Raw genomic sequence first — 18,043 nt, forward strand, 5'->3', positions numbered from 1 at the left:
CTTGGTGCCCAGATACAGGATCTGCCCGGCGTAGCTGCAGACAGACTCATAGCAGGCCTTCTCTCCTACCAACGCCTGCACACACACACAAGGTTTCACCACTCCTCATATCCTCTCTCCACCATTCTCCTGTAACATCAGAACATTCTCACTCTCTCTCCTTCTCCCTCTCTCCCTCTCTCCCTCTCTCCTCACCAGGGCCTCTGAGACGTTGCCCCCGGTGGCCAGAGACTTGAAGTGCCGGCTGTTGTAGACCAGCTGCACCTGCTCCAGGTCCAGCTGGTCCAGGACCTCCTGGCTGGGCCGGTCCACCACCTGCAGCTGCTCCTGGCTGTTCACCAAGACCAGGGTCCGGCTGCTGATCCACTGGGGAGGGGTTAAGACAAGGTTCAACATCCTTAAAACACAACCGATTAAGTCCACAGAACAACAGTCAATGGTAAACATTTATAAAGCGTTGTTCTAACCAGTGGTCGCTCAAAGGAATTTACAACACTGCCTCACGTTCACACATTCATACACACATTCACACAACGACAGCGGAGTCAACCACGCAGGGCGACAGCCAGCGCGTCGGGAGCAGTCAGGGTGAGGCGTCTTGCTAACCAGCAACTTTTCAGTTACCAGCCCACCCTCGCCTTGAGTCCGATGATGTCATCACCCTCGCCTTGAGGCCGATGATGTTATCGCCCTGCTGGTACTCACGCTCAGGCTGATGAGGTCACAGTTGAGGTGCAGCTGCCTCTGCTTGACCACGTGGATGGAGCCCGCCTCCTCCTTCTTCACCTGGGCACACGCGTGACGGAGGGAGGGCGGGGTCAGTACACACACACGCCTCAACATGTCTAATTCAGCACTCTAAAAATTTAATAATTAAAATTGTATTTCTTAATTGTGTCTTATAATGTAGTATTTAATGCAAATATACTCGTTGAATTGTTGTTAGTTTCACTGCTATTTGTATCTTTGTAATCTGAGTAAGGGGAAAGTGGGTCGTCTTGATGAGAGGGGAAAGGGGCGTGTCTGCAGGAAGTGGTCAGAGGGTTCCGGGGTACCAGCAGGAAGTGGACGGTGTCCCCCCTGCAGAAGGCCAGGACGGGGTTGTAGGTCTTCTGGGCGGGAACAAACTGCCAGGCCAGCTGGGGGACACTGGAGGGGTCAGACTGGAGGGGGAGGGGGGGGGGGGGGGAGAGACGCATAAGAGCACGGGTCACACATCATCATCATCATCATCATATTTTCCCGCTAGGTGCAGTAGTGGCTTTCGGGGCGCTCCCCCTTTAACCTGTGGTCCAGCTATCCGGCAACTTCAAGCTGGTGTTCCGCAAAACGAAGTTGCGGCATTATTTGGAGCGAGCCCTAGTACCCTCTCCAAACTGAAGGCCAAGCTCCATATAACGGGAGATGTCAAAGACAGGCCGCAAATTTTTCATTGCCGCAACCCACATACTCAGCTCTGCTGCTCATCCCACAAGTGCATGTTCCTTACAAATGGAGCCCCATTTGAAAGGGAAGTATACAGGCTTTCCAACGTTCCTATATACATTTTCTTTCTTTTTTTCAATACATTGTTAGTCAAGGCGGGGCCCTAGTGTTTTTAAGGCAATACAACCTTAATACATGAACATCAAACATCAGAGAAGATGAATGACGATGGAACGAGCTGATAATCATAGAAGAGAAGAAGAGAGGGAAGAGAGGGATGGGGTTGAGGCAAGGACAGACCTTGTTGTAGGGGAAGGTCATCCACACTTTGAGGGAGGGCTTGAGTCCGATCACAAGAATCTGTAACAGAAGAAATTGGCTTCACATTTACCTTGATATATGGGTTTATATATATTATATGATATGTTGGTAAATACAATGGGTTCAATCACATGCCATAAAATAGGTTAAACTGACCATCTTGGTACTTCTCGACCAACAATTCTACAATAGTTGCTTTTTATTTTGATCATAAATGGGAAAAAAAACACCAAGATGGCTGCTTTGAATGTGTGTGACATAATACACTGAAACCGTCCTTCTTATTTTCTATTTCCTTTTTCATTCTCCTACAGTTGCGTAATTCGGGCGCTGTTGCCCCCAAAACGTTCCACCCGGGATCATCCCAGTTCATGCATCCCAAAATGACTTCTATTCACCGCCGACCCTGAACCAGAGCCCTTACCTTGGTGAGGGAGCCCATGGCCAGCAGGGAGTAGGGTGTGATGGGGTGGTCCCTCAGGTCCGGGGGGGTGTGCAGTGGCTCGATGCAGCACACCTCCCCCTTAGAGCCGCTGAAGAGACAGCGCGAGTCGCACGACCGCATGCCCATCACCCTCCTGGCAGAGGACGACCAGACCGTCAGGACACACGTGTGTTTGATACGCTTACTTAAAGCAGCACTCGTTTATTTCCGTCCACTAGAGGGCAGCAGATACAATCATTCTTTCATTAACTACAGGTTATTAGGCTAATGGTCATTTTTCATATTTAAATTAAACGGGCCATTTATTTATTTATTTATTTATTAAGGAGACATTTTTATCCAGAGGGAAAGTGGTTTATACGATTTTCAGTGCATTTGAGAAAAAATGTCTTTCAGGAGCAGATTGAGATTAGGGCATTAGAAGGAGGTGTGTTGTGTAGTACTTGTTATCTCCAGGTCATTAACATGTTGTGTAGTACTTGTTAACTGCATGTCATTAACATGTTGTGTTGTACTTGTTTACTGCAGGTCATTAATATGTTGTGTACAACTTTCCCCTCAAGGTCATAGATATGTTGTGTAGTTCTTGTTAACTGCAGGGCCTTAACATGTTACATTTTAGTACTTGCTGGATGTATTTGTTTACCTGAAGGCCAACTCAAACACTGATCCTCCGCTGTCGTTGCAGATGGCCAGTGTCGGGTCGTCTGTAAACTGAGCCCAAAGAAAAGATGTTGAGGCAAGACATCTGTAAATCATACTGTTTCATTAATCTGTTGTTATTAATCTGTTAATATTACTGTTAATGGATTTGTTGTTATTAATATTTCCATTATGCTAGTTAGTTAATCTGTTGATAAACATTTGTATTTAATTGTTGTTTGACAATCTGTCAGTGTTATTTTACTTTAGAATGCACTACTGGAGTGTGTACTAAAACCTAAACAAGTAGTATTGGAGTGTGTACTAGTACCTTGACATGCAGTAGTGAGTGTGTACTAGTACCTTGACATGCAGTAGTGAGTGTCGACTATAACCGTGACATGCAGCAGTGAGTGTGTACTAGTACCTTGACATGTAGTAGTGAGTGTTCACTAGTACCTTGACATGCAGTAGTGAGTGTGTACTAGTACCTTGACATGCAGTAGTGAGTGTGTACTAGTACCTTGACATGTAGTAGTGAGTGTTCACTAGTACCTTGACATGCAGTAGTGAGTGTGTACTAGTAGGCCTACCTTGACATGCAGTATCGCGGTCCCAGGGGGGTGTGCGTCTGTGATGGTCCTCAGCAGCTTCCCATTGGCCAGATCCCACATGGTGATCTGAGGAACACACACTCTGCGTCAGAATACTTTAATTTGGAAAATATTTGTTCTTCATCAATCTATGTTCCATGACAAGTGCATTTCTGTATGAGAAGAGATGATCTTTCTCTCTCTCTCTCTGTGTGTGTGTGTGTGTGTGTGTGTGTGTGTGTGTGTGTGTGTGTGTGTGTGTGTGTGTGTGTGTGTGTGTGTGTGTGTGTGTGTGTGTGTGTGTGTGTGTGTGTGTGTGTGTGTGTGTGTGTGTGTACGAACCTGCCCTTTGGCAAAACCACACAGCAACCGCGAGCAGTCATGGTTGATACTGAGGGCGGACACGGCGCCAAACTCCGCCCCCGTTGCCGTGGTTCCCAGGCACAGCCGCAGCGCCTGATTGACATCTGGAAGACAGGAGGCAACACGGTTCAGATAGACCGGGTAAACCGCCTCCCTTACGTTGTGTTTCTCCGGTTTTGCTCTCTGGATCGCCGGTTGGTTGCGGTGTGTTCCGTCGCTCATCAGCATTCAACATGTCTGACAGGAATCATCCCCTGCTGTGTGCCGGACTCACACTCACAACACCCACGGGAACTCAGACGTTTCAGGAGAAAAGCCATGCAGTGGGAACAAGTATGAATGGAAAGGTCACCATCAATTCGGGGAATCCCGTGAGGAATAAACAAATGAATGAATAATAAGTAATGCATGTTAATAAATACAAAAGGGAACAAGGCGGACGTGCGGCAGAGCAGCGACGTGAAGCAGGACAACAGGTTAGCTCAGATGCTAATCTGTCTACCTAGTTAGCAACAGACATAATCACTTTCCTATAACACATTTATTAAGATTATACCTATATGCTTCCCCCTGGATGTGTATGAGAACCCAAACACCCCACACACATAGCAATGTATAAAGGGTTGGTTATATACATAAAAGGGGCAGAAAAAGATGATGATGACGAATGGTCCAGGATACACACATGAGCAGCATGCACCCCTCAGAGAGACCCTACCTTTTCCTGTGGGGGGCATCGAATCGAAGGCATGATGAAGAGAGAACACCGTCTTTTATACGTTGTGAAACAGACACCAGACAATACAACCACCACATCGCTGACACCCCAATATTTGGAGTCTTTTTATTAACTTTTATATAACTTTGTAATGTAATTCCCCTTCCTGTATACATTTCCATATTATACTTAATTAAAGGTCCCATGACATGCTATTTTATGTATTCTTTAATATAGGTATTAGTGGGCAACTAACACAGTATTCAAAGACGTTCCCGAAATTCAGCCGTGGTGCAGAGTTACAGCCACTCCGAGCCAGTCACACATTGAGCTTCCCCCAAATGCGCTGTTTTGGTTTCTGTAGCTATAATGCAAATGAGGAGGAGCGAGGCGGGTCAAGGAAGAGGGTGGGGGTGTGGCCCTGAGCAACTTGCAGCCACGGTACCATGCGCTCTGTTTACATTGGATGTATCGCAATGGCGAGGCGCACACAGCCTTTAGCCGTGTTCTGTAAATATTCTAGAACACACGGGAGTCCTGGAGCTCTATATCTAAATATTATCATATAGCCTACATAGATATCTATATCATATAATATATATTATAACGTCCAAAAGCTGTGTGAGCCGATATTATGAATCTCAAATGACCGCATTGGGTTCTCCGACGTTCCTGGTTCTTCAACATCCTCATCAATGTGAAGTAGACTGAACCACGACAAGGAGGAGAAAGGGATCGTTGCCGGGCAGTGCTTAGGCACCTCTGCCTCCGGCGGTGGTCCCTCAGCGGGTCTCAAGCTGGAGACATTCGCCGCCAACAATCCCTTTCTCCTCCATGTCGTGGTTCTTGAGGGAGTCAAAGCCAAAGTTCCTTCCCCCCAATTCATTCTCAACCTTGGCTGAGATAACCCCCAATACGAGTCTCGTTGTAGAAATACCAGAGACGAGAGTCCGACAGAACGGTTATCCAAATAACAAGGAAGTGTACAACACTTACAGTCCTGGAGCTCTATATCTAAATAATATCATATAATGCATAGAAATCTATATCATTTAATACATATTATCACGGCCAAAAGCTGTGTGCGCCTCCAGACGATATTATGAATCACAAACGACTTTGTCGGGTTCTGCGACGTCTCTGGTTCTTCCTCTTTCACATCAACCTGAAGTCGACTGAACCGCGCGCTGCCTGCTGCCGGCTGCCTGCTGCCTGCTGCCGGGCGATGGTGCCTCGCGGCAACCGGCGGCATGTCGCAGTTCATGTACTTCAGCGAGTCAAAGCCAAAGTTCCTTTCCCCCAATTCCTTCTCAACCATGGCTCAGATAACCCCCACAACAGTCTCGTTGTGGAAATACAAGACACGTCAAAGAACCGACAAGAAACACTTGCGTTACAGTGTGTGTATTCACACACACACACACACACACACGTGGCGCTCGCACGGTCGAGTCTCAATGGCGGGCCAACGTCTCTGGGCGGGCCAGGCAGAGTAAGGGGAGGAGCTGAGATTCTTGGTGACGTCATGAATACAGACATTCCAAATCAGCGCACTTGAGCCTCCGTTTTTTCAAAGGCGAGCAGAACAGCTAGTGCTCGTTTTACACCAAACGCAAGTTTTAGCCATTGGGGGACCATAGGCAGGCTAGGGGAACTCATATTTATGTTAGAAAACCTCATAAAGTTAGATTTTCATGTCATGAGACCTTTAAGTTAATTTGATAAAAAAAGAAAGCTTCAAAGACAGGGCTTTCAGGAAGGAATGGGGATGCAGGAAATACTAGGCTCTGCAGAATTTATTACCTGTTTAGTAGAGATGTTCCGATACCGATACTAGTATCGGAAAATCCTCAGATACTGCCTTTATTGCAGTATCGGTATCGGCGAGTACTTTTTTATTGTGATTCTCATCTATCCCAATGGTTTCCACGTATATGCTCATGCGCTCGACGAGCACGGAAGCGACAGCCTGACGGGAGTGCGCCCGCTTGTCGTGCCGCTCGACAGGAAGCTGCGCCTCCTCTCTGCCCACTCGCCTCTCCATTGAGAATTTATTAGCAAGCGTGACAAACGCTTCGCGTCTGAAAAGCCCTTTATGGCACCTGAGGCAGAGTCCTGCACGGGTTTGGGTACCCGACGGGAGACCCGCACGACTTGGATGAAACAAGCTAAAAATAATGTACTGTGTCGGAATCAGAAACGCATCATCTCCGAGCTACATATGTTCGAGCTACCAAGTTGGAATAACATGGATGCTCACACTTAACTATATTACATTTATAGACCGGTGCCGAAGTTCAGGAGTCGGAATCGGTGCTGGGAAGGATAACATTGCATCCGAACATCCCTTCTAGTAACATCTATTATATATATATATATAGTATGAGAACTAATATACATACATACATATATATATTTTGGCCAAACCTATTCATCTTAAGTATGTGAACTGCACCGGAACAAAACAACTTCTTTAGTTGAAACAAAGGTTGCAAAAATATAGATATATAGATTATAAATGCAAAATATCTAGTTCGGGAAGAAAAAAGAATTGAAGTGAAGCTATGCCGAAGTTCAGGAGTCGGAATCGGTACTGGGAATGATAAGATTGTATCAGAACATCTCTTCTGTCTTGTAACAGATATTATATATATATAGTATAAGAACTAATATATATATACATATATATATATTTTGGCCAAACATATTCATCTTAAGTATGCGGACTGCACCGGAACAAACAACTTCTTTAAATGAAACAAAGGTTGCAAAAAAGGATAGGTATGTATGTGTATGTATGTAAATATATAAAGCAGTACCACTGTTGTTCCTTCAGTTCTGGATCACAGAACAAGGAAATGTACTGTAAATTCCAGGAAGGTTGCATGGTGTTTGTTGAGTGAGGTTTTGGTTTCTCCACAATCACGTAATTTTTTTAATAACGTCACCAAACTTCTTATCCCACGAAGTAGGCTGACTGCGTCGGAACCATTGATAACGACTTCTAGGGTTGAAGAAAAGGTTGCAAGGTTCCGGGAAGAATACACAAATTGCATGGAAGAATTAATTTTTAACGTATCGTTTGGTGAGATATGTAATTAAAAATAAGTGAGAGGTGAGGAGAAGCGATACTGAGGCTAGGCCAATGAGAGGCAGCGATAGTGTGGGTTGGAGATAAGGTGGGCATCAACAGGTCTTGATTCCCTGAGTGAATAAAACCTGAGGTTGGAGAGAGTTCCAGCACAAGTTAAAGGGTACCCGTTCTAACCACTCTTCAGCCCCACCTCGCTGCCTTCCTCATCGTCGCTTCGTCCTTTTTTTTTTTCAAACACTAAAAAGGGTAAACTTTTTTTTCTTCTACATTACAATTCAAGGGTTCCTATTGTAAAAATCTGAGTTTTACTAAACTTTACACTTGGGATGTTAACAGTTAACTGTTTAGCTGTTAATCTCAAATATAATTTGACAGATTAACAGATACATTTTTTTTTATTGTTTCATTGTTAATCTGTCAATTTGTACTAATTCTAAAAATATATACATCAATAAAATAAAGAGTTGTCCCTAAATATTCTAATTGCCAAAGTATCCTTCGTTAATTTTGGAATCAAACAATATAACTGTAATTTTGTTTGTTGTTTAGTTCATCAGTACGTCATCAATTATTGACGTTATTTTGCCTTAAAGATTTCCATTACCTTTAATATGTGAGCTTGTCAGGCATGTTGTAATCTTAATGCATACTGTTGTTATGTACTTTACACATATTAGGTATATCCACGCTTTTAGAAATTCAGTTTCTGCTTTTTTCCTCTCAACGAAGAGAATTGAGAAACGTCAAGACTGACAAAGCTGTCAAGATTTGTCACTAGGAGGACTTTAAACTAACCGACTGTATTATGCGTTCCGTGTTTAGTTTGCGTGTGTTTAAACAGATGGGTGCACACACGCCCCACTCATCACCCGCATTCATTCATTCTTTTAAACACTCACTCGCGGTAAAACTATGTTTTCTCACAATCAAATACTCATCAATCCTAAAAGTTATGGAATGGTACATGATGTCTGTGTCAAGAATATATGTGTTTGCTGTATGGTGTTTGCAGATGCATTGATTTATGAATAAAACGCTGTATCAGCTGTTCTTTCCCAAATCATTTAACCAATGTTATCATTTACCCTAAAACGAGATTTTGTTTTAGAAGGCTGGGATATACTTTGCTCGAGTTTATTATTGTTATTATTATTATTTTAATGCATGGCATAGCCTACTACAGTGTTCATGTAGTAGGCTTATGGAATTTTAGCCTTCCACAATCCACACGCTATTTCTATGCAGTTTCACACACGTGAACAATCTTTGACATCATAATATTTCAATCAGGCAAATTGTTTGCATGTTTGTGCTGTGTATAGCCTACGTGAGTAGTGTTGCTTTCATCAACGAAAATTATGACTAAATATTGTCGTCAACGACCCTTTATCACGTGAGGAAAACGAGACGAGATGCAACGTAAATGATGGTCATGTGACAATAACTATGATTAAATACATAATGCAATATTGTTGACGAATAAAAACGAGAGTAAATGTGTTTTACAAAATAATAATGTCTCTTCATTTTCGTTGACCTAAACTACTCAAGAAAATGTGTTTATTTTATTCATTTCTGGGGCTGTATCAGGTTGCGTTACTTCCTGAATCCCCGCTCGTCGCGGCATTATTTAGATTCACAAGACGCAGCTGTGGTGGTAGCGTTAATGAAAACGTAAGGCCCTGTCCACACTAATCCGGGTAAATATAATATAACTACATAGTACATTGCACAGAGAAATCATTTCCATTTCACCTGCCTATTTTCTTTTTAGATGAGCGCAAGCTTGTGGCAGCGTCATGGCTGTGTCATGGCAACCGAACGCCATCGTATCTGAAAGCCTCCGTCTACCCTGACCACACTACAACGCGAACCCAGTGTTTTCATATTTATCCACCTCAGCGATCGTTCTTGAAAAGTATCGTTTTCAGTGTCGGAATTCGCCGTTCTAATGTGGACGGAACATATACAAACGTAACATAAATACGTTGTAAATTCATATCAGAGTGTCTTCCGTGTCTGGAATGGATGTATTCTTGAGTCTATAAGGTAACAATAATATAATAATAAGATTACCTTGTTTGAATTGTGAAATGGGTTTGGCAAAAATAAAATGTTGGTTTTGTCAATACTACTAGGTAGCCTATGCGGTGAGACGGTGCGACGCAGGGGCAGAGCCCTTCGTAATGATCAGGGCCGCCAGCGAGTTTATTTTTTGCAGGGTGGTAGCGGGAAGCTCGTGAATATTCATGAGGGAACTCATCCCTCATTGGCTGGGACTTGGCTCGCTGGGACTTTGTCAGAGGGCTTGTGAAAACAGAGGGCTTGTGAAAATCACGAACGCAAATAAATGAAACGTTGTTATAAATCAACACAAATAATTTTATCAATAGTGTGACACATGTTATACAGTAGTTGTTTTTAGACGAGTTAGCATTACGAGCTAACGTTTGTTTTGGCACTTACAGAAAGGTAGCTATAGAGTTGCCGTGTAGGAGGTGGATTGATAGGTGAAAATCAATATTAAAATTCATTTAGCCCTACGCGAAAATATTCTATGGATAGGCCTACCGATTTTATGGCCCTTCTTTCTATAATGTAATTGGTTGTGGGGTGTGGCAGAACCACTATAAACAAATATCAGAAATCATACGGTTTGTTCTTATCCATCTACACCTAACCTCCAGCAGCTCCATCTCCTCAAAGTTGACATGGGTCTGGCAAATGTTGCAAGCTTTAATAAATCCTGCCATTATGCTCACTACTTCTAGAAACAGAACAGAATGGAATCTTAATGGAAATATCAAGACATGGATGGACAACAATTAGAAAAAAAAAACTTGGAAACAATCACCAGCTGCCGAAAGCACTGCGATGCGCTACATAACGTTATAAAATATAATAAATAAAAAAATGATTTACTACAGTAGCCCAGGCTGTGTCACATAAGTTTCACAGGGGCTTTTAGACGAGTGAGCTAGCGTTTGTACTTACAGAAAGGTAGCTATAGAGTTGCCGTGTAGTAGGTGGGTATCATGTGTCACATTATTCGTGTTGATTTATAACAACGTTTAATTCATTTGCGTTCGTGATTTTCACACAAGCCCTCTGACAAAGTCCCAGCGAGCCAAGTCCCAGCCAACAAGTCCCAGCCAATCAGGGATCAGTTCCCTCATGAATATTCACGAGCTTCCCGCTACCACCCTGCAAAAAAAAAATTCGCCTCCAGGCAACTTGTTACCGGTAGTGGTGCAGAGATGATGCCTCATGAAACCATGGACATAATAAAGCATGAAACGTCAAAGCCTCGCAGCCAGATGAACCATCAAAGTGTTTCGACCTCCAAGCTTCAAATGAGTACACTAGGGACACCTAGTGGTGAATGAAATTATGATGAAAGATAGAGTTTCCTGTGATGATGTGATGTTTGCTTCGTAGCCTACAACATGAAAACATTTGAGAATTAAAGTCGTTTCAGTGATACGTGTGAGTGTGCCGTTCATAAATATTTCCCAGGCTCATGGTAGAAAACAAATCATTTGACAAAGATTTTTAAGTCATCCCGGGCAAAATAGAATGTCTTATCAACTACAGTAGCCTACTAATAATTGTAATAATATAACTGCATGATGACTGAGAATGAGTGTCATTAAAATAATAATAATAATAATAATACATTTAATTTAGAGGCGCCTTTCAAGACACCCAAGGTCACCTTACAGAGCATATAGTCATCATTCAAAACTATGTAAAACAGACTAGGAATAAAAGGAAAACAGAGGTTAAACATGAATAATAATAATAATTAATAACACTCAAAGACGCCTAAAGTGAAGGGGGGACCTCACTAACCACCACCAATATGCAGCACCCACTTGGGTGATGCACGGCAGCCAATCGGTGGCAGAACGCTCACTACACACCAGCTTGAGGTGGAGAGTTAGATTCGTAAAAGTGATCTCGGAACTGGGTAGTCTTCTTTTTGTAAAAATGTGCCAATTGTGAACCCATATCGCGGAACAGCCCGAGATGAAGCCTCGAACGTCACACGCTACATCATTTCGCCTATGAATCCTACTCGATACGGAGCTTCGCTGGGGGAACGAGCCGAGGTACTCGACACACGCCCCGATGCCTCGACGCAAACCATAACATCACTAGCTACCGGTACGTACGCACGCTTTTCCTATGGACGCTCTGACTCTGATTTGTTTGTAGCATGGTGATTTACTTTTTCACACTGGTCGCTTTGCAGCGCTTTTGCCTGTTGCTTGCTGGTGTGTGCGGGATTATTGATCGTGTAACATTCTCGTGTGGATTCCTACCGAACGTTAACATTCAGCGGTGCTCCGTGAGCTCGCTGGCTTAAGTAGGAAGTTGCCAACTTCCTGGTGGACTGGGACAAAAATTCAGCCCTGGCATTTTCTGTCCAGATCAGCCCACTACATTATCAGCACTAGGGGTGGGACGAGACGAACGGGAAGAACCCTGTATGTACTTTATCAAAACAATTTAATCAAGTACATACATCCGAATAATAGTACAGCTCTGCAAATAGCAGTTGTTGCTTTTTTTTGTTTTTCAAGTTTGTGTCTCTTGTGCTGAAAGGTGTGAAAGCTGAACAGGAAGTTAACAGACATCCTGTGGTCGCTAACCCATCTACAAAACCCTTGTTAAATATCACAATTGATCCAACGCTAAATTCTCTCTTGCAGCTTTTAGTCTGTGAATGTGAAAATCCTTTGGTGTAAGCCCAGCATTAGTTAAAACCAGACTCAGACAATAATAACAAATTATCCTGACAAATAATCTAAATAGAAACATATTACAGACAGTAGCAGCATTAGAGCTGAAACTCATTAGTATCAACTGTGACTCAGTCATTGTGAAACCATAAATAGAGAATTTAATTTTTTTATCTGTAGCTGCGAGAAAAAGTCTAAGACATGAATTACAGGTCTGAACAGATATGCATTCTCATATTAGACATTAGACTTTTTCACACAGATGAAAAGAAAAAAAAATCAATTCTCTATTTATGGTTATATTTAGGGCAATATATATATATTGCCGTACTTCCTCGTCCGCAGCCAGCCAGCTACACTCCTCACCAAACCCCGACACTTAAAAATACTCATAGAATTTAGAGTTACAATAAGTAACTATCGTTTCAGCCATTTACTGTACAATTCAGAATTGAATGCGAGGAGGGCTGAGGAGGGCTGTCAATCAAATATCGCGCTTCAGAAACGGCCAATCATAGCAAAGCCCGCCCTGCCTTGGTTCCCTCCCCCATAGTGCCAAAATTAAATTCGAGCGAGAGCGTAAAAACATCTTTCGCGAGAGGTTTTGCGCGCGCTGAGGTAATTTGCGCGCGCGAAAGGCTGTGATTTCCTGGCTCTGAGATCGTATAGTGTGACATGTCAAATCGTGGAGGAATGTCTGAGAATCGTGTAGTCTGAACCGGCCATTAAAGGGACTCTCTAAATCGACGCCACTTCGCCCGGGGCGGGACTTTACGTCCTACGTCACTCGCTATGGGTGTGCATGTGTGCGCGTAGCCGTCACTCGTGATGGGTGTGCATGTGAGAAAGGTTTTATTTCCATAATCTTTGTTTAGTGAACGCATAAACCCGTTTGTCAGTTAGCAGTTAAACAAAATGCGATCTCTTTGTTTACAGTTACCAACGACCATTATTGCTTGCCACGTCTGCGTCTGCATCTTTCCAACTCCTGGCTAATAGTTTCAGCTTTTGTACTGTCTATCAGAAATGATCACCCTGTACCACACTGCTGACTTGTTGATGTTTTGTGAGCACTCACGCATTTCTCTAGGTATCTTAAGTTTCCTACTGGAGTCATCAAAACTCTGAAGAAATATTGTGTTGCAAAAACACTATGTGTCTTACCCTTACCCTAACCTTAACCCCAGTAACATTTCTTCATCATAAACTACAAGTTACGCAAAATGGCATACAAACATCCAGTCCAATATGAAAGAAAAAAGCTAGCTTCATTAAGGAATCGAACGCCTTATCCCAGCGTTAATGAGTTGTTCTCTGACCACTAACCCATCAGGTCTTAGTAGCCTACATGTGATTCAAGAGTTATCCACTTGACAATCTTACTTCGGTTGCCTACAAATTGTAAAGACAGTGATGTGTGTACATTGTGCGCATATCCGTCACTCGCGATGTGTGTGCAGTCCAAAATGAAAGAAAAAACTTTATCACTAGGGAATCGAACCCCCAATCATCAGTCTTAAAACGTTGGTCGTTGGTAACAGTAACCAAAGAGATCGCATTTTGTTTAACTTCTAACTAACAAACGGGTTTATGCGTTTATTGAACAAAGATTATGGAAATAAAAGACCACTTTTCCATCAGAAAAATCATCAGAACCGTTATTACCAACCCATAGACACTAAAAGCCAAAACCTTTCTCACATGCACACCCATCGCGAGTGACGGCTACGCGCACACATGCACACCCATAGCGAGTGACATAGGACGTTAAGTCCCGCCCCGGGCGAAGTGGCGTCGATTTAGAGAGTCCCCCTTTAAAACGTATCCGGCTATCTGTTGTCTTGTCCTTGTGTGTTTCCACCTGTCCGTGTCGCAATTAGTGTGTGTGTAGAGTGTTTGCGTGTGAGTGCGTGTTTGTGTCCTGGGGAAGTGTTTGGTTTAATTTGGGGGATTCTGTTTATGGTTTGTTTGAGCCCTCCTTCTGTTAAGCCACTGGCAGGAGGCCTTTTTATAGCTGCGGATAGCCAGCGGGCTATCAGGCCTGTTTAAGATCCTTTTGGGACTGGTTTGTGTATTTGTGTTGTATTTTAATTTTTCAGTTTGTTTCTTTTGATTATCGGGTTTGACACTAGTGGGAGGCCGTTTGTAACTGCTGCGGATCACTAGTGATCACGTAGTTGGCCAATTCCCCATTTCTTTCTTGCTTATTTATTTTTATGAATTACATTCTGTGAGTTTGGTGCTAGCACTTGTGGTAGGCCATTATATAGCGGCGGATCATTAAAGGTTGTATGGGATTTGCGAAACGCCAGCAGATTTTGAAAACACACAACTCAAATGGTCCTACACCCTCTCCTTCAATGCTGACTCTGACTCCACCCATTCCAAGTACATGGACGCGCAATCATGCACGAGCGAACAGATGCGCGAGAGCGAGCCATTAGCTAGTTAGCTAGCTCCAGTAGCTACCGCAGGATAGCAACAAACAGAAGCTTGCTCTAGGTCACGAGCTTTGAGTACATGCACGAAGGGGTCACGCGCGGGGGGGGAGTGCAGTACGAACGTTTGATTGACGTAACTTACTGTCCAATGCCACTCAGTGGTTCTGGAAATCATTGGCTGGAGTTTTTTGAGCCCTGCCCGTTCCACAGAAGATTGACTTGTTTAATTTTCATTTCAGTACTTCTAACTCAGTGGCTGTAAGTGGGTTAAGATAAGTATTTCAAGTAATTTTGCAAAAATGGCCAAAAAATAGAATTCCATACACAACCTTTTAAAGGTTGGGTATAATATCTTTTTTGGCCATTTTTGAAAAATTACTTGAAATCGTTATCATAACCCACTTACCCTTCTGGCCACTGTGTTCCCCAGCCCAGCTGAGACCATGACTAAATACAGCTGCACCATGGAGATCACCAACTCCAGCTCCAGCGTCCTCTTGGACCCAGGGTAAGCACTTCAGCGATTGATAAACAACATGTTCAACATCAGGGTGTTGAACATGTGCTAAATAGTCGTGGCCAGTCCTTGGTCATATTGGTGTTTGTTTGGGTGCTGTCAGAATGTCACTTGTCTCTGTCCCCATCCTCAGGATGTACATGCCGAGCGGGCAATGCTCCGTTCCCCCGTCACCCCTTCTGATGTCAGGCTCCAGCGGCAGCGTCTCCGTCACCGGCCCCTTTGGCCTCGACTTTATGGCTGTATTCACCTACAACCTGCCTGGCCAATGCATGCTGGCCGTCTGGTTCCAAGTGTTTTCCTTATCCAGAAAAGGACCAAACGACTTCGCTGTGGCCATCATTGACCGGACCAAGTGCGACCACAATCTCCTCAAACTCATGACCAAGGGCTCAGAGAAAGGCCCTCTGAAGGCCAGCAAGGCGAGTGTCGCCTGTAACGGCTTTGTGGTCCGAGCCACCATGTCTGACACATTCAATGCCGTGCTGAAGGTGGACGTCAGCAACGTTCCCCTTTATAACTAAGGGGTGAAGGTCGGCTCTGTGTGAAGACCCCCTGTAGTTTCAACCACATCAATCAGATGGTCGTCATGAAACCAGGTTTTAAAATCAATACACAACAATTGGTGTCTGTGTAGGTTACCCTCTTAATAAATGCATTAAAGCCTTAAACACGATAATCAAGTGTTGTGTCAATACTTACACCTCTGCTTATCTTAATTCTTTACTTATTTTGTTCACATTACCACATTTTTCAAAAATAAGGCCGCATTTATTTTAACGCCTCTGCTTTTCGCCTAACGCCTCTCAGGGCGCAAATGTAGGCCACAACGACTCTACGAGTGGGGGTTTACTGGAGCGCTCTGTCCGGTTTCGTCAGAGGTCCCCACACTTACCCAATCAAAGGACGGAAGAGTGAGTAGGAAGAGTGAGGGATGAGTGCTGGAGGATGAACCCCGCGTGATGTTCCCGTCCTGATGATTAACAAGCCCTTAAGAGCGTTGCCGTGTGACTTGTTTGCTCAGGTACAGGTGTGGTCCAACCTTCTGGTGAGTTCCAGGGAGGGAACAGGGATGGGGGGGAGCCAATCAGAAGGAGCGACACTGAGGCGGGGCCAATGAGAGGCAGTGATAGTGCATGTGGGAGATAAGGTACAAGTCGCCTGGCACCACCAGGTCTTGATTACCTGAGTCAATAAAACCTCAGGTTGGTGAGAGGTGCAGCACAAGGTGACCGGTACCCATTCAGAGCAACACTCTTCAAGCCCAACACTCGGACCTCCTCATCGTCGCTGGCTCATCTTCTGCAAACTCTTCCAGGCCCTCTTGTCATATACATACGCTCCGTTTCGGAAGTGAAACAGGTACGTCCATTTCGAATCGCTGGGTTGACCTCCACCTTGTTAAAAGACGTTCTCTAGAGTCTTTTTTCTTGCGTAACAATTGGTTAGAATTTATATTTAGGGTCTACCACTACCGCAAGATATAACTGGAATGGTCAAATATTGATTTGACACCTTCAGTTTCCATTAAGGTGTTTTTAGGAGAAAATAATGCAATCCTGTCGTACTAGCATAGTTCTAGGAACATAATATTAATAGTTAGTAGTAAGTAGTAGTAGTAGTAGTAGCAGTAGTAGTAGTAATAGTACAAAAGGATCACGCCCATTCACTCAAACATGACTTAATGTTTCATTATTAAGAGCTGAATCACCAGGGAGGGAGTCATAGTTAACCACCCTCATCTTACGAGCTGTCCATAAGTATCTCCGTTCTGAGTTCAAACCACACCACAGTCTCCCCTACTTCACATTTCCACTGCTGCAATGGACTGAGGACACTAGAAGATGACCAGCTTCAGCCGCCTAAGCCGGTTTAACCTGACCCCCCCGTTGTGTCTCCTCCAGCCCAGCAGAGAACATGCCTCACCGCAGCTGCACCGTGGAGATCAACAACTCCTCTGGGTCGTACAGCCTCTCTGACCCCAGGTAGGCCCGCCATTGGTTTTATTTACCGGCAAGCACTCGAACAGGAAGTACGAGCTGGTGGAACTAGCAGAGTCACTCACCAGCTTTGGGCGCAGTCGCTCACCAGCTTTCCGCAAGAGACTCACTTGTTCAGAGTTCTACCAGACTATGCATAGCCTCCCGCTCCAAATGTACTTAGAGGTCCCGTTTATATCACCAGGTTTGAGTGCGATTAGCCGTTACAAGCCGTTTTGAAAAGCTGCCTCTTCTGACATCACAAGTGGGCATGTCCACCTAGATGTATGCTGGACAGATCAGTCTACCAGTCTACCCAGTGGACTGTAGCAAACGTTGCTCATCTATCCGTCATACATCTAGGTAGACTGACACACCTATGAGGTCAGAAGAGGCAGATTTTCAAAAAGGCTTGTAATAACTAATCATGTGAATTAAGCATAATCTTCCAAGGTTTGGGAACAGTAGAGTAGCGTTGATGGGTTTTTTCCCATTTCTATTCAAAAGGAACCGCGTTCGATCCCCGATATCCACACAAACCAGTTGTAGTCCGCCCTGAGCTAGACGCCTTAAACCCGACCTGCTTCTGAATCCACTGTGGGTCCCTAATGACACAACAGTAGTCATTTGATCGTATTTGTTGGTTTGATTACGTCTGGCGTCTGGGGGTCATTGTCCTGCCCATCTGGACCCACTGAGGCCATCTGATAAAAATATGCTGATTCAAACCAAACAATTACGATCAAATGACTTAGCATGG

The 18,043-nt window shown here is 44.0% G+C and overlaps 2 protein-coding genes across 6 annotated transcripts in view; one reads left to right on the top strand and one right to left on the bottom strand.

Annotated features, from left to right (window-relative positions):
- The window catches only part of LOC132473697 (DELTA-stichotoxin-Hmg2b-like), a 37,071-nt gene that overhangs the window by 18,027 nt on the left and 1,001 nt on the right, over positions 1–18,043 (top strand). Inside the window, exons 1-4 of one of the 4 annotated variants that reach the window (XM_060073914.1) lie at positions 7,704–7,847; positions 15,218–15,295; positions 15,438–16,666; positions 17,209–17,289. In XM_060073914.1, coding sequence (XP_059929897.1) covers positions 17,222–17,289 — 68 coding nt within the window. In that variant the 5' untranslated portion in view covers positions 7,704–7,847; positions 15,218–15,295; positions 15,438–16,666; positions 17,209–17,221. The other 3 variants (XM_060073913.1, XM_060073915.1, XM_060073916.1) reach the window with 3 other exon arrangements.
- vps8 (VPS8 subunit of CORVET complex) overlaps positions 1–18,043 on the bottom strand; it is a 38,601-nt gene that overhangs the window by 16,117 nt on the left and 4,441 nt on the right. For both annotated transcript variants that reach the window (XM_060073910.1, XM_060073909.1), the window contains exons 7-15: positions 3,769–3,893; positions 3,427–3,513; positions 2,838–2,905; positions 2,171–2,324; positions 1,726–1,785; positions 1,056–1,163; positions 706–786; positions 196–366; positions 1–75 (exon numbers count right to left, since the gene is read on the bottom strand). In XM_060073910.1, coding sequence (XP_059929893.1) covers positions 1–75; positions 196–366; positions 706–786; positions 1,056–1,163; positions 1,726–1,785; positions 2,171–2,324; positions 2,838–2,905; positions 3,427–3,513; positions 3,769–3,893 — 929 coding nt within the window. The remainder of the gene's footprint in view (positions 76–195; positions 367–705; positions 787–1,055; positions 1,164–1,725; positions 1,786–2,170; positions 2,325–2,837; positions 2,906–3,426; positions 3,514–3,768; positions 3,894–18,043) is intronic.

The sequence above is a fragment of the Gadus macrocephalus genome, chromosome 15 (assembly GCF_031168955.1).
Source record: "Gadus macrocephalus chromosome 15, ASM3116895v1".
NCBI classification, from domain to species: Eukaryota; Metazoa; Chordata; class Actinopteri; order Gadiformes; family Gadidae; genus Gadus; species Gadus macrocephalus.